Source organism: Lissotriton vulgaris, unplaced genomic scaffold (genome assembly GCF_964263255.1).
Source record: "Lissotriton vulgaris unplaced genomic scaffold, aLisVul1.2 SCAFFOLD_220, whole genome shotgun sequence".
In the NCBI taxonomy this organism is placed as follows: Eukaryota; Metazoa; Chordata; class Amphibia; order Caudata; family Salamandridae; genus Lissotriton; species Lissotriton vulgaris.
The window spans coordinates 752,349-779,138 of record NW_028248788.1 but is presented as its reverse complement, the minus strand read 5'-3'; the positions used below and the strand labels follow the sequence as shown (position 1 = coordinate 779,138).

General features: G+C 47.8%; 1 protein-coding gene across 1 annotated transcript in view; it reads left to right on the top strand.

Moving 5' to 3' along the window:
• Window positions 1-26,790, top strand: part of SDHA (succinate dehydrogenase complex flavoprotein subunit A) — a 201,451-nt gene that overhangs the window by 146,105 nt on the left and 28,556 nt on the right. The window contains exon 12 of the mRNA XM_086950178.1: window positions 16,706-16,817. Within this exon, the coding sequence (XP_086806304.1) occupies window positions 16,706-16,817 (112 nt within the window). The remainder of the gene's footprint in view (window positions 1-16,705; window positions 16,818-26,790) is intronic.

Sequence of the window (26,790 nt, the reverse complement as noted above, 5' to 3'; positions counted from 1 at the left end):
ACCATCCGTATCACGACCAGCACCGACAACACCCTAACCACCGCCGAACACCTGCATTTCCAGATCCACACCGACCCGAAGACCACCCTCAGAGGCACCCTGATCTACCGACCCCCGGGACCACGCACTCAATTCAGCGAGGACATCGCCGACTTCATCAGCCCGCACGCCCTCCCCTCCGCTGACTACATCCTCCTGGGGGACCTCAACTTCCACCTGGAGAACAACAACGACCGCAACACCAGCACCCTGCTCGACAACCTCGCCAACCTTGGACTCAAGCAACTGGTGAGCACCCCCACCCACCTCGCCGGACACACACTCAACGCCGTCTTCTCATCCAGCAAAGACATTGCCTTCAGCCACGCCACAGAACTCCACTGGACGGACCACAGCTGTGTCCACTTCACCTTCGAAAGAACGACAATCCACCACCACCAGCAACAGGTTGCCCGTAGAAGCTGGAACAAGATCACAGCCGACCAGCTCGCCGCCTCCCTGAGCCAGCACCCTCCTGCCAGCTCAGCAAACCCCAGCCAGGCCGCCGACAACCTCACGAAGTGGATCAGCAACTGCGCAGACGAACTCGCCCCTATGAGGACCCCGCCCAGCAGACCCGGCAGCAAGAAAGCCCCATGGTTTACCGACGAACTCAAGAGCTCCAAGAAGAACTGCCGAGCCCTCGAGAGTCTGGAGAAAGGAACCTACACTGACAACAGGACCACCCTCAAGCTCGCCACCCGGAAGCACCACCAACTGATCCGCACCGCCAAGAAAACGGCTTTCAAGAACCGACTGGACAACAACGCACACAACTGCAAGGAACTCTTCAACATCGTGAAAGAGCTCTCCAACCCCAACGCCGGAAACCACGACATCACCCCTTCGCAAGACCTCTGCAACTCCCTCGCCTCCTACTTCCACAACAAGATCGCGGACATACACAACAGCTTCAGCACTCAACCGACCCACGCCACGACCACAGCAACGCCGCCCACCACCACCCTCCGAGCCTGGACTCCGATCAGCACCGAAGACACCGTCCGCATGATGAACTCCGTCCACTCCGGATCTCCGACCGACCCCTGCCCTCACCACGTCTTCAACAAGGCCGACGCTGTCATCGCACCCCACCTGCGGGACATTATCAACACCTCCTTCGACACCGCCACCTTCTCCGAGAGCTGGAAGCACGCCGAACTCAGCGCTCTACTCAAGAAACCTACAGCAGACCCCACCGAACTCAAGAATTACCGCCCCATCTCGCTACTCCCGTTTCCAGCCAAAGTCATCGAGAAGACCGTCAACAAACAGCTGGCCGCCTTCCTCGAGACGAACGGATCCCTCGACCCCCTCACAGTCCGGCTTCCGAGCCAACCACAGCACCGAGACCGCCCTCATCGCCGCCACCGACGACATCCGAGCCCTGATGGACAACGGAGAAACAGCGGCCCTCATCCTCCTAGACCTCTCCGCGGCCTTCGACACGGTCTGCCACCGCACCCTAGTGCAGCGCCTCAGCAACGTCGGAATCCAGGAGAAGGCACTGGAATGGATCGTCTCCTTCCTCGACGGAAGAACACAGAGAGTCCGCCTACCACCGTACAAGTCAGAGGCCACCGAAGTCATCTGCGGCGTCCCTCAAGGATCCTCGCTGAGCCCTACCCTCTTAAACGTCTACATGAGCCCCCTCGCGGCCATCGCACGCCAACACAACCTCAACATAATCTCCTACGCCGACGACACCCAGCTGATCCTCTCCCTGACCAACGACCCCGCCGCCGCCAGAGCCAACCTGCACGAAGGGATGAAAGATGTAGCCGAGTGGATGACGACCAGCCGCCTGAAACTGAACTCAGACAAGACGGAGGTCCTCATCCTGGGCTCCTCGCCCTCCGCCTGGGACGACTCCTGGTGGCCCCCCGCCCTGGGCACCGCACCCAAACCGACGAACCACGCACGCAACCTGGGCTTCATCCTGGACTCCTCCCTCTCCATGACCAGACAAGTCAACGCCGTCTCCTCGTCGTGCTTCAACATCCTGCGCATGCTACGGAAGATCTTCTGGTGGATCCCCACGGAGACCAGGAAGACCGTCACCCAGGCCCTCGTCACCAGCCGACTGGACTACGGCAACGCCCTCTACGCCGGAACCACCGCCAAGCTCCAGGAGAGACTCCAGCGGATCCAGAACACCTCAGCCAGACTCATCCTCGACATCCCACGAAACAGCCACATCTCCGGACACCTGAGAGACCTGCACTGGCTCCCCGTCAACAAAAGAATCACCTTCCGTCTCCTCACCCACGCACACAAAGCCCTACACGATCAAGGCCCGAGCTACCTCAACAACCGAATCAACTTCTACGCTCCCAAACGCCACCTCCGATCAGCCAGCCATGCCCTCGCCGCCGTCCCACGCATCCGTAGAGCGACAACAGGAGGAAGGTCCTTCTCCTACCTGGCCGCCAAGACCTGGAACTCCCTCCCGGCCGACCTGCGCCTGACCCAAGACCACCTCTCCTTCAGGAAGAAGCTCAAGACCTGGCTGTTCGAGCAGTAACGGCACCCCCCCCCCCCTTAGCGCCTTGAAACCCTACGGGTAAGTAGTGCGCTCTATAAATGTCTTTGATTGATTGATTGATTGATTGATTGAATGGCACAGTATCGGCTTCATCGTACATATGGTCTTCTTTGCGAAAACTTGGAATTAAGGCGAGCATGCTGAATCTAACCCCCAGATTAATCAAGAACACATTTTGCGATTCCTTAATAGCGAAAAATACCGATTCGCTATTAAGGAATAGCAAAATGCTATTCATCAAGAAATCACTTAAAAAATAGCGATTTCTAATAATTCCTTAATTGCGACTTGCAAATTGCGAGTCGCAATAAAGGAATATCTCCCCATTCATTCCTATGGGCCTGGAGGCCCATAGGAATGAATGAAAAGACCATCTCAATTTGCTGATCGCAATTAGCGATTTGCAAATTGAGATTGCGATTTCAAGGGTGCAGGGGTGTCCAAAGGACACCCTGTTGCACCCCTGAAATTGATGTGTGCACATATGTTGCGCGCACACATGCCCTTAGGGCATGTGTGTGCGCAACATGAAACTTTGAAAAATGCACTTTATTGCATTTTTCAAAGTTTTTGCTATTTACCACATAGTTAGACTTAGCGGTAAATAGCGGCCGCAGATTGAGAATTCGCAATTTAAAAATGGTTCATTAATTGCATTTAAGGAATCTCAAATTGAGATTCCTTAAATGCAATTAATCGCAATTTAGCAATTTCTAGGTTTGCGATTTTTGCATTTGGGATGATGAATCCCAAATGCAAAAATAGCGCTCGCAAAGGGCCAGATTGTCAGAATCTGGCCCTTTGCGAGCCGATTTCGGCTTGATGAATCTACCTGTAAACTCCTTTAAAACAGACTTTGGGCCATATGTATCAAGCAAATTCGCATTAGCAAACGCCAAAATTTGCAGAATTTCGGCGTTTGCTAATGCGAATTTGCTAAATGGTATGTATTAAGGAAAATCTGGTGCAAAACAAGGAATCGCAAAATTTGCGATTCCTTATTTTGCAATTGCATTTAAGGAATCGCATATTTTGCGATTCCTTAAATGCAATGTATGAAGCAAAAAAAAAAAAGCAAATTGTCCTTAAGGAATCGCAAATTACCACCAACTTCAAGTTGGTGGTAAGTTACGAATTCCTTGAAAAATGCACATTTTTGCATTTTTCACAGTGCCGTGTGACGCACATACATGCCCTTAGGGCATGTATGTGCGCCACATGTGCACCCATGCTCATTTCAGGGGTGCAACAGGGTGTCCTTGAAATTATTCTCAATTTGCGATTCTCAAATTGCGAATCGCAAATTGAGAATAACTTCCCATTCATTCCTATGGTCCTCCTCGCCCATAGAAATGAATGGGAAAGTATTCCTTAATTGCGATTCGCAATTTGCTAATCGCAATTAAGGAATACTAAAAATTCGCCAAAAAATGCGAATTTGTACATACATCCCAATTTGCGATTCTGAAATAGTGATTTCTAAAAAATCGCTATTTCAGAATCGTAAATAAAGTTGATGATACATATGGCCCTTAGTTTTCCTTCATTTTCTTTTTTAAAAAGTCTCGAATCCCACTGGATAATCCAGACCTTATGTAAAGGTACGATGATGCACAAGAGTCTCAATGAACAGATATATGAAGGGCCTCGGCTGTGTATATCAGAATATTGACAACAGAAATATTTTGGCCTGGATAGAGACCACCGAAATATTGCAAGGGATGGTACGTGTGGGGAAGTACAGCTTTAACAATGCTTAACTTTCCTGCCATGCAACTGGTAGCTGTTAGAATTGGGGGTCTCTAGTTGGCACAGGTAGGTACTTGTGACAAATAGGGACCCTCTCCTCTAGTCAGGGTAATGGGGTACACTCCTAAAATAACCCCTACTCACCCCCTTGGTAGCTTGGCACGAGCAGACAGGCTTATATCAGGGGCAGTGTGTAAAGCATTTGTGACCATATACAGTAACCCAGTGACAACACTACAAATGGACACCACACAAGGTTTATATCAAAAATAGTGTTGCAGGGATTCCGTTCTCATACAGAACTGTGCATAGAGGCTTGGAACCTCAGTGAATTAGGGTGTACCAAAACTCACCTTAGTACCCAAAATCCCCTACCAGACTAGCTACAGTATCTCATTGGTGATCACAAACCCCCAATGCTTAGACAAACCAGAACATGGACTTAGTACACCATTCTGGCCTATGGAGAACAGGTAGCCTTGCAATAGTGAAACACCAAAATGGCTGTAATCCTCTATTCGGGCATGCCACACACATCAGGGCTTGTCCTACCTTATACTTACAATGCACCCTGCCCTTAGGCCTATCATAGGGGTGTCTGATATGAAGAAAAGGGAAGGTTCAGGAACTGGCAAGTGCATTTGCCCAGTCAGCATGACCGTACAGACTGCACGCAGGCTCTGCAATGGCAGACCGTAGACACATTTTACAAGGCCGCTTCTGTGGGTGCCACAACCAGTGCTGCAAGCCCACTAGCAGCATTTAGATTTACACGCCCTGGGCACACTCAGTGCACTGTACTAGGGTCTGACAAGTAAACCAAACCAGCCAATCATGGAATCACTAATCCATACATTAATTTACAATAGAGAGCATATGCACTTTAGCACTGATCAGCAGTGGTAAAGTGCTCGAGTCATAAAACAGCCAACAACAGGTCAGAAAAAATAGAGGAGGAAGGCAAAATGTTCAGGGATGATCCTGCAAAAAGGGCCAAGTCCAACACAATGCCCTTCCAGCCAAAGCGCAGGGTAGATCAATTGCTACCTTGATGGGCTTCCCTGCTTTGGGCGATAAAACATGGACCTGGCCCACAACAGCAGGGGCAAATTCCGGTTGTACGCCAATCTGAACCCATTTCAATTCCGCTGTCTATACTCTCAGGGTCCACCAAGCTAACCCATGTGGAACCCTTCTCACCTGTGGACACCACCTCTGCAGCATCTAACCTTGACTTGCTCACAGGTGTGTCCCAACAGACAGACAGTCACAGTGGCCACTGACAGTAGTCTGGAATGAGACCCAGGCCTTATGCCTCTCAGGGCTCTCAAACCTCTGTGGCGTCAGAGAGCGGGGGGCAGTAGCCCCAGATGCTTGGCACCCTTTGTTCACTCTCCCTCCTGTCAGGTCAGGTATGACCTCCTGGAACTGGCCGACCAGCCCTAGGCCTGTACCCGCCGGCTGGACCAGAGACTGGGGTGGGCTCTCCCACATCCGGTCCTCCTCCTTGGGGCTTTGTACCCTCCCACCTGGAGCGGTACCCCCTTCCAGAATTGTCAGGGCACCTGTGGCAGGTGTCCTGCACAATTCGCCGACCAGTTCAGGGGTTCTATCCTGCAACTGGGCAACTAGGTCAGGGGGACACCCTGAATCTGGCCCTCCAACCTAGGGTCTGATCCCTCTAGTTGAAACCGGGTCAGAGGCGAGGACTCCCTCCCTCTGCACCCCCTTCTGGAGTGCTGTAGTACCCCAAGAAGCTACATCGGTCAGGACACTGATTACAGTCGCCCCTCCCTCCAGGTCAGATAACACCTGAACCTGGCTTCCCAACCCAGGGACCAAACCCTGCGGTTGAACACTTGCCTGGCAAACCAGGACTTCCTGGGGAGTGCATATACCCTCCCAGAGGGGGACACATAACTCATGTCGTGTGACAGTCTGCCTTGTGCAGTCCCTCTGACCCCTGTCCATCTGACAGTGCGTGAAGATCCCCCAGGACAGAAGTGGTGTCACCATGGTCATTCACTGGTGACGCAACCCTTCCGGCTAGCCCCTGACCCACTGGAGACTCTTTCCCCCTCTCACCCCTCACTCTGGACTTTTGCACACTCCATTTTGTAGCGGCACTGCCAGACACCAAAACTGATGGAGGCCGCCTTACACACACTCCCAGTTCACCAGACTAGGGGATCCCCCTCAACGGGTGGCCCATCAGGACAGCCTAGGCTCCCTACCTGGTGTTCCCTTAAAGAACCATCCAGGCCCTGAGACTGGGTTTTGGGCACCTGGGGACACACAGCCCCACACTCACTCCTTCTCCACTGAGACAGGACGTGAGCCCCTACACCCCTCCCACTACACTGGGACCTAGCTGGGCTACACTGAACCACTTCCACCACTCTGGGTTGGAAGATACCTGAGCCACTCCCCACAGGGTCACTCCCCCATGCCTCTCCACACCCTCTGGAATCCACCACAAGGTTTGCCTCCAATGTGAGTTCCCTGGGGTCAGAGTACTCGCTCTCCAACAGGTGTTGGCATTGCTCTGGAAAACAGGGACTTACAATATGATCTCCCACAATTGGATCACACAGCCCCCCACAGGGGTTAACCAACCTATCCTTCACCTCACCATCCAGTGCCTCGCACACATACTCCACACCACTCTCCTGAGACTGGCAAGACAGTATCTGACTGTCTCTGTCCCACAACCCACACTCTTCTGGGCGGTCTCCATACTCACATTCCAGGACTTCAATTTTGGGAGAACCCCTCTCCCTGCACCTCTCATCTAGAGTCAGTAGAGTGTCCCTCCCACCACTAGGACAATGAACCCCTACGCCAGTTACCCTATTCCCCTCCGGGACACTGCGCACTACGGGAACTACCTCATGTCCTTGAACCTCCTGGTGAATGTTAATCCCCTCCAAGTCAGGTGCCAAATCTCTGGGTGTGTGTACTACTCCGTCGGCACTAGATAACTGAAAATTGCTGCCACCATCTGAGCTGGACTCCACCTCCAACTCAGCAGAGCTTACTTCCTGAGCTACCCAAATTTCATGTTGCTGGGCTGAGACACTCATGGCCTCAGGCCTCTCGAGCTCCATATCAAGCTTCCTCATTGTCAAGTCATGCGCAAGCTGCATTTTCTTTTCTTCCAGAGCTAATTTCCTAGTTTCTAGCTCCAGTTGCCCATTCAAATTGAACTTGGCCATCTCCATTTCATGCATCATGTTTTCTTTCCTGTCTGCCAACTCTTCTGGGGACAGACCTCGGGCAGAAACACTGCTACCCACTGGGGAGGGTGCACCCCCTTTCCAAGACCCAGTGGTCCCTCCAGCTGCTGCTCTGCATCCTCCTATTCCATCAAATTTCCAGGGGCATTCCTTGCCTCGACCCAGGCCCTCTGCGCCTTTTGGAACTGCTCCCTTCTGGAGAGTCCGGTCAGGGAAATGTTAAACTTTTTGTTCAGAAGCTCTTGAGCTGGTTGTTGGTGTAGCTTTCTAGTTTCTCTTCCTCCCAATCACAGTCAACACATGCAATGGATGCTGCCTTTTCCGTTCTGACTGAACCAGGCATTACTTTGCAAAAATGGAGATCCCTGGCAAAAACAAGTATCAGAAGTACGTGGTTGCGTTATGGTCTGCCCTCACTAAGTAGTGTTCACCAATCACTGTATATGAGTCACAAATGCAAGTCTAGAATCCCTCCGCTGACCAACAATGTTAGAATTGGGGGTGACAAATAGGGACCCTCTCCTCTAGTCAGAGTAAGGGGGGTACACTCCTAGAATAACCCCTGCTCAGCCGATTGGTAGCTTGGCACGACCAGACAGGCTTATCTCGGAGGCAGTGTGTAAAGCATTTGTTAACACATACAGTAATCCAGTGACAACACTACAAATGGTCACCACACAAGGTTATTATAACAAAAATAGGTATATTTGGGGGGGTGGCTAGCAGCCGAGAGAAATGGCCGCAGCCTAGAGGAGCTCCGGGGATAAGATCGATTCCCTAACAATCCGCCTCCTAATCCGTAGATAAAATTGTACCCAGAGTCTGTGCATAAAGACCTGAGAAGGAGCGGCGTTAACTGATCCGGTGCTGGAGACACTGCACGTCCAAAAACGCGAGTTGCGGAGGGTGATGGCCTATGAGCTGATCAGAAGCGGGAGCCTACATTTCATGGGTGAGCCCGGGTGCCTGCAATGAGATTGGCGGAGTGAGCCGCGGCGGGGGAGGTGGAGACGGACGCGTGTCGGCGGCGCGAAAGGTGAAGGCGCTACCTGCCGGCATCGGAACAACGAGCAGCGAACGTCACATTCCCCACAAGTACACAGGGGCTGCGAACATTAAAGGACAGTCAGGGCGGACTGTTGAAAAGATACTCAGCCGCCATTTTTGAGCCGCCCGACCTCAGAGAAAGGAAACGGCCATTGGCAATGGTGAGAGCGCTGCTGAATGTGTGAAACACCCGGGGGGTCGCCTGAAATAATCGTATGGCTGAACTTGGGAGGTCTGCCGCCCAACAAATTACACTTGAGCGTAGTGGAGCTTGCAAGCCCAATTAAGGATCTGTATGGGGCAAACAGTGAATTAGACCATCGGGGGCTGGCAGTATCAAATCCTCTGGGAGAGTCTCTATCGCTCCAACCTTAACCTTACAAGGGGTTCTGCCTACTGTTGTATCACTACCTCCGCTAGGGCATTGGGTTTTACGTCCCCATGGACGCATCTTATGAAAACCTGGGAACCCTCTATGAGTTGATGAGGTCGGATAAAGGATTTCTGCATGACTGATTGACGGCACCCAGAGCCTAGTAATGCCCTCACCCACTTCTGGTTAACCATTACCCTTACGTAAAAAGAGGGTCCCATTTCGGTTGTATACATCACAGCTCTAGGGGCGTAGCCGACTTCCATGGGTTCTTCTGTAGTCTTCTTTCTTGGGCACATTCGGGCTATGTGGCCCCACTCTCCACAGTCGAAACACTGTGGTCCTCTCATCACTGGGTATTCAAGCCTGGGAGGTTTTGATCTTGGTGTTTCCAGGGTTGGTCGGGCTTTCTTCTCCATTTTATTGGTTGCTGGAGTCTTCATCTTTTCTTCATCCCAGGAGTATGCCTTGGGTTGTGCCCTAGAATACGTGGAGGCCATTTCGATAGCCTGCTGTGAGGTCAGTCCGGCGTGTTGCCTTAACCATCTCTGTGTCCCATAGGGCAAGGCCTCCATAAACTGCTCTGAATAGATGCAGTCCATAATTTCCTCTTTGGTCTTTTTTCCTCAAGTCTGATCCACTTATCTGCTGAGGTCTTTAAACGGTAGAACAGCGTTTTTGGATTTTCGCCTGCTGCTCCTTTTTCCTTTCGAAACCGGACCCGGTAGGCTTCAGCATCCATGCTTAACTGGTCTAGTATTATGGCTTTAATCTCGCGATATGGAGTCACTCCTGTAGCATTAGCTACTTGATAAGCAGCCTGCGCCTCCCCTGATAATAGCGGGGCTAGAAAAAATGGCCATTTCTCTTCTGCCCAGCCGCAAGCTCGGGCAGCCCTCTCAAAATTAGTCAGGAAGGCATCTGGGTCTTCTCCAGGGTGGAATTTCTGTAGGGACACCCCGGATGGATGCGGTACAGGTGCTCTTCTTTCGGTTAACGGTGCACTACCTGGTTCCTTCAGTGCTTTGTGTAATCCCTCTATCTGAGCGGACATTGCTGTTTGTACTGTTTTGCGATCAGCCTGGGCCGATGTTATCTGGCGTTCGACTGCCCATTCCAATTTCTCTTGTCCCTTGATTAAATGCTGTGTAAGTTGGTCCATCTCTGTTCTCGGGATGGACGGCTCTGATCCCACTTCTGACACCAGTTGTTGCGGTTCAGATAGAGGGACATTGACACCAGTATGAGGTAAGCGTGGCTTTATTTTAATAAAGGTTTTTTTTCTTGCGTTGGGACCTCCATTCCCTGGCTAGTGTGGCCGGATCCAATGTTGCCGCTAGGTCACGGGCTCTGTGGAAACTTGACCTCTCGCCTTCCTCTTCCGAGACTCTGTCCCGGGTCGGCCTCCAGCGCCACATGCAGGAAGAGAAAAGAGATATACTCTCAGGATTTCCGTTCTCAGTGTAGGCTTTCCCATGGGGTAACCTGGGGTAGTGAGGGCACCGTGATTGTTCAGAGACTATATACAGTGCAGGACTAGTGTGGGGACTGAGTGAAGGAACACAGGTTGAGGGAGGTAGGTCAAAGGGGGGGGGGGGGGGGGGGGGAAGAGTTCACTGGTATGGAGACTGTACACTAAATTACACGGCGGCTCCCCGCCTACCACACCAGCCAGCCACCCGGTCACGCACCGGTGAGAGCCACACTCCTCCTCCTCCTGGAGTGTAGCTGGGCGCAGCACGGTATTGCGGGCCTCCTGGCGCCGCTCCTCCGGGATTCTTCGCCTCTTCTCCCTCCGTCAATGCTCCTCGTTCGTCCACTTTGTTCCGTCCTCGCTCTCCTCTCTTCTCCGTTCCCGTGGTGTCTGGGCACAACGGCTCTTCCTCTTCCGCGTATTTGTTTCCTCCTCCTATCCATGCGTCACGAGAAGGCGTGTCTGTCCGTTCCCTGCAGTATTCTTTGAGGGTGACGAGTACGTCACAGGGGGGTGTGTCTTCCCGTACTTCTTCGTCACAGTTAAAGGCATAGTCCTCTTGTTTGTTCCACCATTCATCCGTCTCCGCTCCCCATGAGTTCTGTGGCAAAGAAGGTGCGTGATTACTGTCGGGGGTCCACCAGCCTGAATCGGTAGTGTTACCCTCAACCCCGTTACACAGCCGTACATATCGCTCTCTGCAATGGTGGAACACCAAAAACTTGACAAAGGGACGGGCGTTCCTAGAACCTGTTCCACAGATAGTGCTCACGACAGATGCATCCCTCACAGGATGGGGAGCCCATCTCTTGAATTATACCACACAAGGTCAATGAAACAACCAACAAAGACAGTTCCATATCAACCGTCTAGAGCTGCTAGCAATTTTCCTAGTACTCAAAACGTTTCAGGTACAAGTACGAAACAAAGCTGTCCTAATCCGGACAGACAATGTAAATGTAAATGTACAGGAATTTATATAGCGCAAATCACCGAGCGGCTTCTAAGCACTTGCTTAGGGAACCTGTCCTGGTATTCCCCTGTGAGATAACCCCGGCAGGGTATCCGCAAGGTGAAAGCCAGGCATCCCGCCGCGAGGGGCCGTTGTGGAGATTAAGCAAGCTATTGCCCAGAGTCGCAGAGTGTGAACCCGTGAATCGAGTAAGCACCGGAGCGAGAATTGTCGAGTCCATGGACATTTTAGGACTCGAGACCCCGCCGAGCCGGGAATTGAACCCTGGTCCCGGGCTGACCTCTGCTTCCAGGTCTGCCTCCTCTAACCAGTGAGCCACACTTCTCCACAGCTATGTATTATATACAAAAACAGGGGGGACACACTCTCTGCAACTGTCCTAGCTTGCACAGAACATTTGAAGATGGGCCATTTCTCAAAACATACACCTGACAGTAGAACATCTTCCAGGAATTCACAATCAGAAAGCAGATCTGTTGAGTCGTCAGTCACAACAGATTCACGAATGGGAGATACACCCACAAGTTCTTTAACCATTCTTCCAAATGTGGGGCATCCACAGATAGATCTGTTTGCCACCCACGAAAATGCAAAATGCCCGCCAGGTTTCCCCACCCACGGTCGGAGGAGAATGCGATATGGATGAACTGGTCAGGCAGATTTCCGCCTCTCCCACTCATTCCACTAGTAGTACGCAAGCTAAGACAACAGTCTCTCAAACTAATACTAGTGGCTCCCACATGGGCACCTCATCCACCACACTACTAGATCTCTCACTGGTTCCACATCAAAAATTACGGCTCATGCAATCCTTGTTAACACAGAACCATGGAGAAATAAGACACCCAGAACCAAGCCAAATGAATTTGGCGATCTGGCTCCTGAAGTTCTAGAGTTTGGTTACTTAAACTTACCACCAGGCTGTATGAACATAATTAAAGAAGCTAGGAGACCCACTACCAGAGTATGTTATGCCGCTAAGTGGAAAAGAATTGCAATATATTGTAACAATAATCACATTGATCCACTGGATGTTTCCATCCAAAATATCATTTGCTACCTTCTACACCTACAAAGGTCTAATTTGGCTTATTCTTCCATACGACTGCATTTAGCAGCAATTGCAGCCTATTTACAGAATAGGCAACATCTATCTCTCTTTAGAGTACCAGCAATCAAAGCATTTATGGAAGGATTAAAATGAATAATCCCACCTAGGTTACCACCTGCTCCAGAATGGAACCTAAATGTGGTCCTTACAAGACTCATGGGACCCCCTTTTGAGCCGTTACACAAGTGTGAATTGCAATTCCTAACATGGAAAACTGTCATCCTTGTTGCCATCACCTCTCTCAGAAGAGTTAGTGAAATCCAAGCATTCACAATACAAGAACCATTTTTTCAGATACATCCTAACAAAGTGGTTCTTAGGCCTAATCCTAAATTCCTGCCACAAGTTATTACTACTTTTCACCTTAACCAATCAGTAGAGCTGCCAGTGTTTTTCAAAAAACGGACTCTGTTGCAGAAAGGGCTTTACACACCTTAGATGTTAGAAGAGCTCTGTTATACTACACAGACAGGACTAAATCCTTCAGAAAGACAAAACAACTATTTGTATCTTTCTCCCCCCCACACAAGGTCAGTCCCATCTCTAAAGGAGGAATTGCCAGATGGATTGTAAAGTGTATACAAATATGCTATCAAAAAGCTAAACGTACACTAACGGTTCCTCTTGGAGCGCACTCCACTCGCAAACTAGGAGCCTCTATGGCTTTCTTAGGAAACATACCACTAGAGGACATATGCAAGGCAGCAACATGGTCTACAATACACATCTTCACTAAACACTATTGTGTTGATGTGCGAGCCAAGCAGCAAGCTGCAGTAGTCCAAGCTGTCCTTAGAACACTCTTTCAGTATGCTGCAACGAATACAAGCGACCTCCGCTAGGAGAGACACTGCTGCACAATTGTTGCAAAAGTGTACGATCTGCAGCTCATATGCCTCGAACGGAAAATGCTACTTACCAGTATGCATCTGTTCTTGGCATGTAGAGCTGCAGAGTCGTACACGCCCTCCCGCCTCCCCGGGACTTGTATCCGTTCCAGTACTCATCTTACTTAGATGCACACGCATGGACGTCTTTTCTCTTTACTTCTACTAACTCCATCATTTCCCATCATGGCGAAAAACAATCTGAGGATGGAGTCGATGACCATGCGCAGTATTGTCCAAGGGAGGAGTCACCTATCTTGTGCATACAAAGACTTCTTCCAAGAAGACAACAACCTGCAATCATCCGAGCCCAACACCAGGTGGCGATCTTTTGCAAAAGTGTACGACTCTGCAGCTCTACATGCCAAGAACAGATGCATACTGGTAAGTAGCATTTTCCTTATTGGTCACTTAACTTAAAACTTATAAGTCACCTCTATAGCAGGCCTAACAAACCTGAAGGTAGGTTGCTGGGATTTACTTGAGGGGGTTCGCCTGCATGAGCAAAGCCTCTCTGCAGCCTTCGGAGACCATTCTCCCGGGTTGCTGTGGCTCAGCCGGACATATAGGTAGAGGTACATTATAACCTCGTGGTAAATGCCATCTCGAAAATGGCTGCATAGAAACATATCTTGTTTGGTATCAAATACCTTGGAATCATACCTCCGCACTGGTAACCGGTGTAGGAGGTATGATTCCACCCTTCTGAAGCAAGCTTTTTGGGGGTCATTGGTCTATCTGATGCCAGCCTTCTCGACCTGGACAGCACAAAATGGATGCTGCCCACCAGAGACACTTTTCTGCCCTCCTGCTGCTGAGCCAAGCTCGAACAGAGGAAGACAGCACAGTAGGCATCCTGTCACAGGGAAGTGTGACCACCTCCCAGACAGGATGTAGTGTATTGGGGCTGGTGGGGGTGGGGGGGCTCGGAGTGCCTGAAAGTCTGCACCTGGGGCACATTTGGTGTCCCTGTGCATAGTCCAGCTCAAACCAGTTCTGGGAACTTTTGGCTTCTGCTCTGGTGCGAAACTGGACAAAGGACAGGGGAGTATCCTTCCCACTGTCCTGACCCTCCCCTGGGAGGGTCTCCTGAATCTGTCCAACCCTCTCCCAGGGGTCCAAAAGGGCTTACCTGGCTGTAGCTCTTTAGATTTTAAGTGGACAAGATTCTACTAGAAGAAACCACTGACCTTCGACCGCCCGGACACTCTGGACTTCACTGGACTGCGACTGGGCCCGACTTTCTCTCCCTCTGTCCAAAGCTCTGTCTGTGCCCTTGCTCCATACAGGCTTCGTGCACCTGTGGTGCACTAAGGACAACTGAAGAATATTCCTTGGGGTGAAGGAGTCACTCCCCTGCGTTTGCAGGCACCTCAATGCAACTGACCGGCTTGCTTCTCCCGACCTCCTGCAGACTGCAAAGATTTCAGCAGCAAAGGAAGTGGGTTACGAAGCTCTCTGAGGTTGATCTGCTCTCTCAGCAAGTTTGAGACCAGTATCCCATGTGGGGACTGCATAACCCGAACCTCGGTGCACCGCGCCCATTTGCAGTTGCATATGCTTGTTGGCGATTCCTGAGCTTGTGCATTGGAATCCATGTAGTCCTGACCCTGATCAGTATTTTCACCAAAGAACTCCGGCCTCCTCGCACCAAGTGCTCCGTGGGCTGGTACTTTGCAATCTTGCTTGAGGTCCCCTCGCGACTCTTGGTCATTCGGCCTGTGGGTCCTCCTGAGGGTCATCTTGATTTCTGTTCGGCTTTCCTGGATGCTCCAGACGTGCCCTGACTCCCCATTGCTTGGTGAGTCCCCTGGACCTAGCTGGTCCACACCGTAACCTGCTTGACCTTCCTGCGTGGGTTGCTTGTGCCAAGGCTTGTTGGTGTGCCAGCCGGACACCGACCCCTCAGCACTCTACATCCTTTGTGGGACTGGTCGTCATCGACGTCTCCTGGTACTCGTGGTGGCAGAGTCCAGCATCCCTTCTTCGCACCTGAAGCACCTGACGTTGGTGGGCATTCGACTACCAAGCCCCTGGTCATCTGAAGTGACCAGACTCTGTCCCCTCTGCTTTTAGGCTCTTCCCTTCCGGAATCCAGGCTTGCATTCCACTGACCCCTTTTCACCTTCATGGCAGCAGTACTTCTTCACAGCACCTCCATTGAGAACGACAGTGGTTACCAACACCACGCCAGACCTATGCACTCGGCTCCTCTGGGATAAGTAACTCTGGTACTACGGTATCCACGGGTGGGGTGGCTCTCCAACCTCTTAAGTTCCAACGGGTTTGCTCGAAGTCCTCCTAGAAGGGTCCTTTAAAACTTTATTTTTTGTTATGCAATATGAACATTCCCCCCCACATACGGCATCATATAAAACTGTTGCATACAGAACGATAACCTCATTAAGGCACTGTCGAGTTACAGGTATCACAGGGCGAGAATCGGCCATGAGGAATACAATTAAAACACATACATTGCAGTCAGGAGATAACGAAATAGAAGGGTCCTTAAACTGTAAAATTGCAACTGCGGCTTCCCCATAGATGTGTACGGAGCCCGCGGTCGTGTTAGGGATCCCACGGAGGACAGGTGCAGTGTGCTATCTACTCACCTTGGGTGGTTCCTTGGGGTCCCAGCGATTCTACGTGCTCAAGACCTCATCTTGACCCGGGTTGTGGTTGTTATACCACTACTTTAGTATATAGTTTGGTCTCCCCCTGGAGCTCACTGTGTACTGTGCTACTTACAACTGTTCTATTGATCCAGTACTGTGTGCTTTGTGTTCTATCCTCGTATAGAAGAAACTATAGAGTGTTATATTAATAAATACATATTTTTATATAACTTCTGTGTGGTTCTCCTTTCATTTGATTAATTCGGGAGGTGATACTCTGGTTAAACAAGCTGTTTTACATTCCTTCAAGATTAAGCCTGAAAGCTGCTCTCCACAGCTGCCACTAGGATAGCTTTCAATAAGGTTATCTTTGTCCTCCTACATAAAGGACGTTTGGAGTGGTGCAAGATGCCCACTTTAATTAGTGGACATCATAAAACTGGCCATCTTCTCACATCTGCTTTTCCTGTTTTCTTATCGCTGCCCTCAATGGGGTGAAATAGCTGTTCTTTTTTTTTTTTTTTTTTAATGAACACAAGGCAATGGGACTGGGCTATCAGCATTAAAGGCACACCAGCGAAATGTAGAACTTATTTGTAACTCTTTCTCCTGATTGTTTGATCTTCTATGACCTGAATAATCTGTTTCCACTGTAGACTATGCAGACCCACGCCGCAGTCTTCCGCACAGGCCCTGTGCTTCAGGAGGGCTGTGAAAAGCTACAAACTATTGCACATTCAATGGATGACTTGAAGACATTTGACAGAGGTAAGACATTTATATAACTGTTGTGCCGTGTGCGCATGCAGCCTCTTGTGCATTCTTCCCTGTGAACATCAACGTTCAGAAATTGTGTAGCGTTGAATGAGACACAAACATCATGCAAGACCAAACCTCACCAATCACTCTGTGTATTGAAGGCTCCGACGCCACAGGCTGTTGGTTTACTGTCAACCAGTCTGTCTGTCATATAGTACTGAGAGCTTGACAGTGACACTATTGACCATGCACATTTTGATTTAAACTCACAAATGTGCTACCAACGGCATTACAAATGAAGTCCTGCTTGCCACCAAGGTGTTGTGTAATTAACATATCATGGTTTGTGAAAGGGGTGTGGTAGTCTGGGCTTCAGATTTTAGTTCAACATTTCGCCTAATGGACAATGTAATCCTACCATGGACTGTCTTCGTGGGCTGATCGATCAAAGAAACCATCCATATTTTCCTTTGGTTTCCGCTTGCAGTGATTGATTATAGTTCCCGATGTCTGACCTGAAGAAATGGTCTCGGGAAAGCACGCAGTGAACCTCTGTAGCCCAGAATCTTCACCAACGAGAGAATGTACTGCTCACTTTTCAAACTCATGCTGTTGAGCTTTGTGGGACTCCTCAAGGTGGTGTCCAAGGGCGCCCCGTAGCCTAGCCATCGGTATCCTATTGGGGAGCAGCTGCAGTGTTTAAGGGTGGAGGAGAATATTCCAAATATAAGGAGTCCAAAAGTCTAGCAGTCCCTTGGTTTTGGAAGGGACAGTGGATGCTACAGTGCCAGGTTACCCGAGGCGGCCTTTTCTTGGTGAAGGGATGGCCAGCTCAGTTACTAGCACCGGGGGAACCCACAACAGGGATCACTTGCAAGAGAAATCATCTAACCTTCCCAGGAATCCGAGACACCTCCTCCAGTCAGTGGGACGGGACCCGAGGTCAGGGTGAAGTTAGGATTTCTCAGGCTCCCAAACCTCAGCTGGAGAGGTGAGAAATCAGTTACTTACCTGTAAATAGAGTTCTCCAGGACTGATATCTTTCATTGCCTCACATGCTGGAATCATGGACAGTCATCAGGCAGGAACTCCTGGTCACACATGTATAACACTGGCTTTGTATGTAGTCCCAAAACGAGGTACACTACGTAGAAAGTCCAGACGCCCCATTTTGCCTTACAGAGCTTAAATTAATAATCCCAAATGCTCTTTTGTGGTAGTGTGTGCGAGCAGTTGAGAGGGTAGTGCTAAGCATCTCTTGCACACAGAGTCAATGAATGAGAGACACACTTGAGAAGAAACTCAAAACCAATTTAAAAATATAACCTATATTTTTATAGAATTTTATACACCAAGATCTTCGGGATACGGTCTGTGCTTTTCTTGTTGCTGTATCAGATTTTAGGCATGAGCCTCTAACATGGTGAGTAGGGGGCCAAGGTCCAGGAAAGCCCCAACAGTTTATATTATCTGTCCTGGGGTATTCCGGTGCAGAGGTGCTTTTCGCTGTTGCTAGCCTCAAACGCTACACGTTGAAGTCAATGAGGCACAGTACCTGCAAAGAAAGGCTGCAAGTGGGGACTGGGGGACCATTTGGGCAAAGCCCAAAGGGGGCTCAGCCCTTGAGGGTCTCTGGAGCAAGGGTGGACCATCGGTAGGGTCAGACTCAGGCTGTGGGGCTCGGTGCGGAGGTGTTTTTTCCGGTTGGTCACTTGCGTTGGAGGCTCTCATTTTTAAGTCAATCTGGAGAGGGGTACCAAACAGGATAACAGGGCCACTCTCTACGATGGCCTCTCTGATGCAAACGTCCCACGTCAGTAGGTCTGTCTTGGCAGTGTTGGATACTGCCAAGCCTTGGCCTTCTGCACGGGCTCTGGTACCTCCGGTGTTTGTGTACGGCAGCTCCTGGGGGTCCTGGTGTCTCCCAAATTGACAGGGAGGAGATGGATCTGACCTCCTGGTGCATGGTGACCGCTTCCTGGGCAGCTGCTGCATAGGTGGACCCAGTGGTCAGCAGATCAGTAAACCAGACTTTTTAGTCAGTGCCTGCAGGGAAGTGGCTCCTCCACTTCAAGGGAGATGCTGACTGGTTGGCGAAGTCCTGGCAGCCCTCCAATGCTCTGGGACGACGCACAGCTGCAATTGTCAGGACAGGAGCAGGCAGGCAGGGTTTGGTGCCAAATCCACAGCTAGTCCACTGTTCTCGTGCTCTTTGGGTCTTTTTTGTGCACTTCTTCTTTAGTCAGACAAAACTGAGTAGCCAGTGTAGGGGGGCTACCTAAATACTAAATTATGAGGCGTTAAGGAGAGTGAAGGGTGGGAGCCAATGGACTACTTACCCCTGGGTTCACTACACCTATATGACCACTTCCTGCAGGGGTTGGCATAACTCTGTCCCAGAGTTCTTAATTCCACCAAAAACAAGATAGTGTAACCCTTCTTTCGTGGAGCACATCAGGCAGCCCACCTTAGGGGTATGACAAGCCTAGTGATGCAACACACTTACTTCTTGCATGTCCTGCTGCGAAATGGGCCTCAGGGCAGAGGTTGGCATCTCCCAGGTCTAGGGTAGCAGGAGGAGCTTTGAAACCCCTGGCGTTGATTTGCTAAATCACTAGCCGTCCTGCGAGACGAGGTGTGAACACCTTCCTCCGGAGCAGGCATTGTTACTGGCCTCCGAGAGCGTGGACTTTCACCTGCAGGGGGTCAGAAGCTTGTCTTTGGCAGCAGGCTGGACAATTCCAGTTAGCCAGCACACTAGAAACTGTAGGTGTTTCAGGGGGCACCTCTGTGGTAACCTCTGGGTGCAGGTCCTAATACATTGAGTACTGGCCTCAGTACAGTATCAAGAGAAGGTGTTCAATACCAAACACCATAGGTTTCAGTAAAGCCATCATATAGCTGGGGATCTCGTAATGACCAGTGACCAGTGCATGTACTTAAGATGGCTTCCCAGTTCATGCAGGTATGCCCTCACATGTAATATAATGCTCCCTGCATTAGGTGTATAGGCCCTGCTGTATGGGTGACATACATATATTGTATGTAGTTACTTTGGCATGGCAAACAGAGAGTGTGCCATATAATGTTTTCACCTACGGTTAGCCCCATGTCACGCAGGCTGCTATGGCAGACTGAATGCACTTTGTATGGGGGTCCCTTAAGGAGTCATAATAAATGAGACACAGATGCCAGAAACATATCGACACTCAGAATAGAAAAGGATACTGAAGTATATTGGAAGAGTCCAATGATGCTACAGATCTCACCCCTATATACATTCCAACGTCCCCACTTCTTATCCCATTTCTTAGGACAACCCCTGACCTTATATACAGTTTTCTCAGCTAGCATGCATCCGCCACCCATCCCACCAAAAGAGGTCTCTGTGGGGCGCCCCATTGCATTGCCACTGCTCGCTTCACCAGCAGAAATCCCAGGTTCCACCCACTGAAGCTCTACTTCCGTGAGGTCTGTGGCGCCCCATATGTTGAGGAGTCCCTCCTTAGGAGACCGAGGGATGGGTTTTCCCAGCGCATCCTTCATTTTCCGGGTCACCCGCTCCCATAGCTGTTGGATTACAGGACAGTCCCACAGGATATGATAAAAGGAGCCTGTGAGTCCGCAGCCTAGGAGACCTACATCGTCAGGGCACCTACCTCTTCTAGCCAAGAGGGGAGCAGACCTATAAGGCTCTATGTAGGACCTTAAGCTGGATCAGTCTGAAACGGTGATTGATCGCCGTTTCTCTGGGGGACATCAATGCTGATCACCATTCGTCATCTTCTAGGTGTCCTAAGTCCCCCTGCCATTTGTCTTGCAAGGTCTGGAAGGAGTCAGGCGTGTTGTTGCATAGTTTGTGATGGTGCATGATATCGCCTTTGTCTGAAGGGGCTCTGAGAGCAATCTATCCTCAGGAGGGCAGGCCGTCGGAAGGGAGGAAAGATCGGATATGTTTGTGCGAATAGGATGTTTAATTTGAAGGTATCGGAAGGTCTCACCCTGAGTGAGGGTGTATTTCTGTTGGAGGTCAGTGAAAGTCAGTAATTTCCCTTTGTGGATCAGGTCCCCCAGTGTGGAGATGCCGATCATGTCCCATTTATCAAAACCCAGGTTGTAACAAAGGGAACCGAGCTTTTGTGAAGCCCGAAGCGGTGTGGCGCCCAAAGCGGTGTGGCCTTAGTAAACGTGTTGGACCACCCTAGACTCTTATTGGCGCGGTGCCAAATAGCTATCGTTTGTGTCATGGGCCCCACGGTGCGACCACGGGGAAACTTACTATATAAGGTACCCAGGTAACCCTCATAGAATATTTTGGGATCTGGGGTGACAAAGAGTTCGAGGCATGTAGGGCTGCTGACATTCATATCTGTGCATAGATCGCCGCCTAGTGTTGGGTCCGGATGATCGCACATTGTTGTCATGGAAGAGTCTTCGAAGTATCAGGAGATAGGTGGCTCCTCCCCAGGACTACAGTGCGCATGGGCATCGACTCCATCCTCCGATTGTTTTTTTCCGCCATTGGGTTCAGATGCATATTGGTTCACTCAAGTCGGAATCGATATAAAAGTTTTGTTAAGGCCAAAAGGCCAAAGTCAAAGTCAAAAATTTTATTTGTGTTGGTACTCAACAGAGGACCACAATAAAAATTTTACATTTCATATACAAAAAATACTGCACAATTAGTACAAAGATAAAAATTCTTTTAAAAATTTATACAAGTTGTAACAAACGAATTCATTCAAAGGTTGTCCACATAAGTCCAAAAGTTCTCTCCCCCTAGTAATTCTGCAAGAGCGAAATATGGGATTAAGATATCTGTTGCGAGCTAGGGTTACTTTGTAATTGGGACACACAAGCAACAAATGTTCTATACTTTGGTCACCACCAGTGCACAGGGTACACATAGGAGATCCTCCTGGGAGCCATCTGGAAGTAAATACAAGGACAGGTAGAATGCCCAACCGGTACATAGTGATTGCTCTTCTTACTCCATGTGGCAGAGTAAACCCAATATAAGTTTGGGTCTGCTTATATTCGAGCTTTTCCACAAAAGGCTGATAAATAGACAATTTGTTGCAGTGTGAGCAGTCCAATTCGTAGCTCAGTTTAGGGGTGAAAGTTTTTAAGAACAATTTTAGTTGCGCCGGAGTCCAAAAGCTCAACATTTCAATGTCAATGTGTGCCAGCCGAAATGCCACAGCCAAATTTTCCAAAAACACTTGTTTTTTCGGCTCTACACAAAAAGTCTCTTTTTTTAAGACGGACCTTAAAGTATTCTCTTCTGCATGTATCAAATTGTAGGCCCATCTTATTAGGTTAGTGATAGCTATTGCGTAAGAACTTATGACTGATAATTCAAGTCTCAGTGCCTGCACAGGAACAGCGTCAGAAACTTTCATGATCCTGCGAAGAATTTTCCCCTCTTTTAGATCCATGAAATCCCATTGTTTGATGGGAATGTATTCTGTTGCGTAGGTTAACACAGGAGGTATTTTCACTCTATATGTCCCCAGCAATGCAGAAAAATGTCTGTTCCCTGTTGCACTGTATAGTTTCAAAAGAGCAGAGACATGAATATCAGCTTTCCTTTGCAGGTTAGAAATATGGGTTTTATTCGTTAGATGTTTGGAAAGAATCCTCCCAAGATAAGGATAATTAACTACTTCTTCTAAATTTTCTTCCCCGATCTTCCAGGTGTACTTGGCGCTACGTTTTCTTCCTGAGAAAGCTATCACTTTGGTTTTTTTTATATTAGGTATAAGGTAATTTTCTTTTGAATATTTAAACAAGATGTCCAATGAAGTCTGCAGTCCAAAAGGAGTTAGATCTAATAATACTATATCGTCAGCGTATAGTAAAGAAATTACACTTTGTTGGGCGATCTTTGGCGGTAAATTAGAACCAGTTTGCAATCGGTTAGGCAGATCACTTAAGTAGAGGGAAAAAAGGAGCGGGGCTAGAAGGCACCCTTGTTTTAAGCCGTTCTCCGTTGGAATTCTTTTTGTAAGACCTTTTTCTCCCCTCATCTGAACTTGGCACCAGGTAGTAGTATGAAGATTTATTATTGCTTGCAACAGTTGTTCTTGTATTCCAAGCCCCCTTAGTTTTTTCCATAGGGTAGGTCGATCGACCCGATCAAATGCCGTTGAGTAATCTATAAATGCGGCATAAACTACCTGGGATTTCAAGGTAATATATTTATCAAAGATTACCTGGATTACTGCTACATTATCCGTAACCGAATGTTTAGGCCTAAAGCCCGCTTGACACATAGGTATCAATCCTGACGTAAAGGCCCATTCTTTCAAGCGATCTAACACCTCTGCCGCGAACACTTTGCCGACTGCGTCCATGAGTGCGATCTGTCTATAGTTTCCAGCTTGGGTTCTACTTCCCTTTTTATGAATTGGGATTATTATGCTCCCCTGCCAGGATTTTGGGATTTGTCCAGTCTCAAAGATGAAATTAAAGAGAGGGCATAATAATTTACTCCATTCTTTCGGTGCAACTTGTAGCGCCTTTATCGGGATCTCATCTGGACCAGATGCGCCTGTAGATCTTGCTTTACGTATGTTATATTCCACAGAAATGATTGTAGTTTGTATTTGGAAACTTTCGGCATTTACATATTTCAAATCTTTGCTGCTTACTTCGAGTTTTATTGGGTTTGCTTTATAGAGATCTGAGAGATATAGTTCCCAATCATTCGGGGGAACCGGGATCGATTGTAGATTTTTCTTTGTGCCTGTTATTTTCGCGATTAAGGACCAGTATTTACGTTGATTACAAGTTTTTGCAGCGGTCTGAATTTCCACCCAATTATGATCCTCAATGGCCCTTTTTTCCTTTTGGTTCTCCCGCCTCAGTTGGTTCTTTAATCTGTTTATTTCTTTCTTGACGTTTACTGAAGATTTCACATATTGGGCACGGATGAGTTTATTTAACTGTTTTTTGATCACGGAGTTCTTGTGGGAGTATCCATTTTTTCCCTCCTTTTTAATTTTGCTTTTGGCACCTGGTGAAATCATACTTTGGATAAGTTTCTTAAAATCCTTAATTATTGTTTCAAAATTTTCTATAGGATCTTTAGAGAATCTTTGTTCCAAAAATTTAGAGTGATCGATTTTTATCATGATTTTTTCCATGGTCGAAGAATTCCAATAGATACGCCTCTGTACACTTTCCATTAACACAGAACTTTCGATGTAAATCATATGGCTAGGTTCTGAGTTTTTAGGTATCCAACTAGTTGTCAATTGCATAATTGCGTGATCACTCTCCGTACAGAATTGGTTGGATAATAACAAAACAGTGTCAAACAAGTCCTTGCTGCTTATGATGTAGTCTATTATGGATGAAGACCCATTGCCTTGCCTTGTAAACTTTGCAGGTATATCTCCCTCAATTGCTCCATTCAGTAATGATCCATTAAGATTTATTATTGCCGATAATAACAATTTACCTCTTTTGTTGGTGACTAGACCTTCAGGGAATAGTGGGATTATGATCTCTTGACCTACTTCTGCGTACAAACTTGCCCACCTAATAATTTCTGAATCCGAGATTTTACTATTAAAATCCCCCGCTATTAAAAAGGATGCATCGGTATGGTTCTCCATGATATACGAGATCGTTTCTATAATGTCCAGAAAAATGATGTCATTTTCATTCCCGGGAGGAGCATAGACATTAAATATTAGAATTGCCTGTAATTGAGCAGTGTTGTGTTTTTTTACAGATATCTGAATGCACTGTAAATTGTTAGATTTTGTGTCTATTATTTCTTGATCCCACAAATAGTCTTCTCTTAGCAATATAGCTAAACCTCCTTTTGCATGACCTCGATTGATTGACAGTGCTAAATTTTCATATAAAAAGTACCCTTTAAGCGTGAAAGATACAGTGTCCCATGTTTCTTGAAGAAGCAGTATGTCTGGGGGGTTTCTCGTAACCAAGGACAATTTGTTTGCGGTTCTGCCAGCAATATTCCACGAAATTATCCTTAGTCCCGTGCTAAACAGAGTGTTGACCAAGGTTAGAAATTTTTTTGCTATTTAGAATCTCGGAAACCCAAGCCCAGGACTCAGTAGTTGTATGCTCTTCAGACTTTTTATCAGTTTTGCACCATACTGCCCTGTGACCTTTGTTCACCGAAATTTTGAGATTTGAAATTTCTCGGTCTTCTATCTTGGTATTTATTCGCTGGTAATTATTAACTGCAGAGCTGGTGATAGCCTGTATTTGAGCATTATACCCGTTAGGGGTATTAAAGTCCGTTGGTTCTTTTGCTTCCACTACATCGTAGCCGTGTTTGTGTAATATTTCTTTTTCTTTTAATATTATGCCTGGGAGAACTGTTGACCAAAAGGTAACCAGTGTCAATTTGTTATTTTGTTTTTTTGGAAAAGACACAAGATGTATTTCATTGCTAGTCATTGAATCTAGCGCCTTTATATGTCGCAGTAGGTTTAAGATCCTTCCTCTGTTGAGTGGTGCCGCGTCGTTGGGGAAGAGTTCCTCAATTTGTAGAGTTTTAGTAGATGGTCCTTCCCCCTTTCTAGAGTAGCTGTGGTTTTCTTCTGTGTAGGTATTTTTAGTTTGATCTAAATGCTTGAAACATTTGGTAGGGATGTATTCCTTTACTGTCGGGTCTAGTTGAAGCATCTCCTTTTCACAGTTGTTACTGGTTACAACTGGTTTTTTATCGTCTTGCGACTCTCTGTTATTATCGCATTGATTTTCTTTGATTTCATTTGAGATTACGTGTTTTTGAAATTTTAGTTGACGGTTTTTCCGTTTTTGGATCCTTCTCAGAGGCTTTCTTATATTTTTTGTCCTTGATGCCATATTTTTTCCTTGGTTCTTGTTATTTTGTTTTTCTCCATTTGTTTCATTCATTTCGTTAGTGATACTAGTACTGGGTTCCTGAATATCGGGGACAATAGTGTTTGTTGATTTATTCTCTGCCACAGTCTTGGAAAATATTGGAAAGTGTTTTGATTTCTGCTGGTGTTTTTCTTTAAATAATTTTTTTAAAGAATATATCACTGAATCGTTTGAGCTGTCGATTTTTTGTATTTCTTGCTTTTGGATGTCTACAGTTTGAGTATTTTGGTCACACGTTTTTTTCTTTTGAGGTTTTCCGCAGTCTTTCTGGATACTCTGTGGTTCATGGTGAATTTTGTGTGGCGTATTGATTTTCTGTGCTATGTGGGAGTCTTTGTTCTTTTTTTCTTCTACCAAGTGTTTTAAAATACCTATTTGGACATCCAATGTTTGATCGGAATTTGCAAGAATGTTACTGAGAAATGAAAGAACAGATTCCAGTATCTCTTGTAGAGAGAATAGAGCTCTAGATATTGGAGGGACGTTATCAGTAGTATTATCCTTATTCCTGAGGTCAAAAGGACCAGGAGAGGGAGCAAGCAAGACGTTAGGTGAAGAGGCATTATTAGTTGTTCCTAGATCCCTTTTCTCTATTGTAAAAGATTGTTTGCTAAGGTTTAGATCATTAAATAAATTTGCGCCCCCACTGTTTTTTATAGGGGTTACAGTTTTCAAGTCGCTCGTTTCAAGAACTGACTGGAGAAAGTCTTTCGGAGTGCTTGAGAGTTTGTTACTTAGGTCTGAGTCCAAGCATCCCTCCTTTATTTGTGAGCTATTTTTCATTTGGGTAGATTTAGATATGGGTTGCTTTGACTCCCCAACTGAGACTTTTTCTTCGTGGTTAGTGTCATTGCTTGTTAATTGAGTATCATGGATCTCTTTAGGTATAAGTGTGGAAAAATAAGCTGTAATAGCTGGTGTATGGGTTAAGCGACCTTGTTTAACAGCCTTATCCGTGGTGATTCGTACTGCATTTTCAGTACCCATTCTTTTCATGTACACTGTCCGAGATCTTAACTTCTTGAAGCCCATTTGAACACCGATAATAAACGGAGGTTAATGGATCCCTTTTATCGGCTATATTTCTATTGGT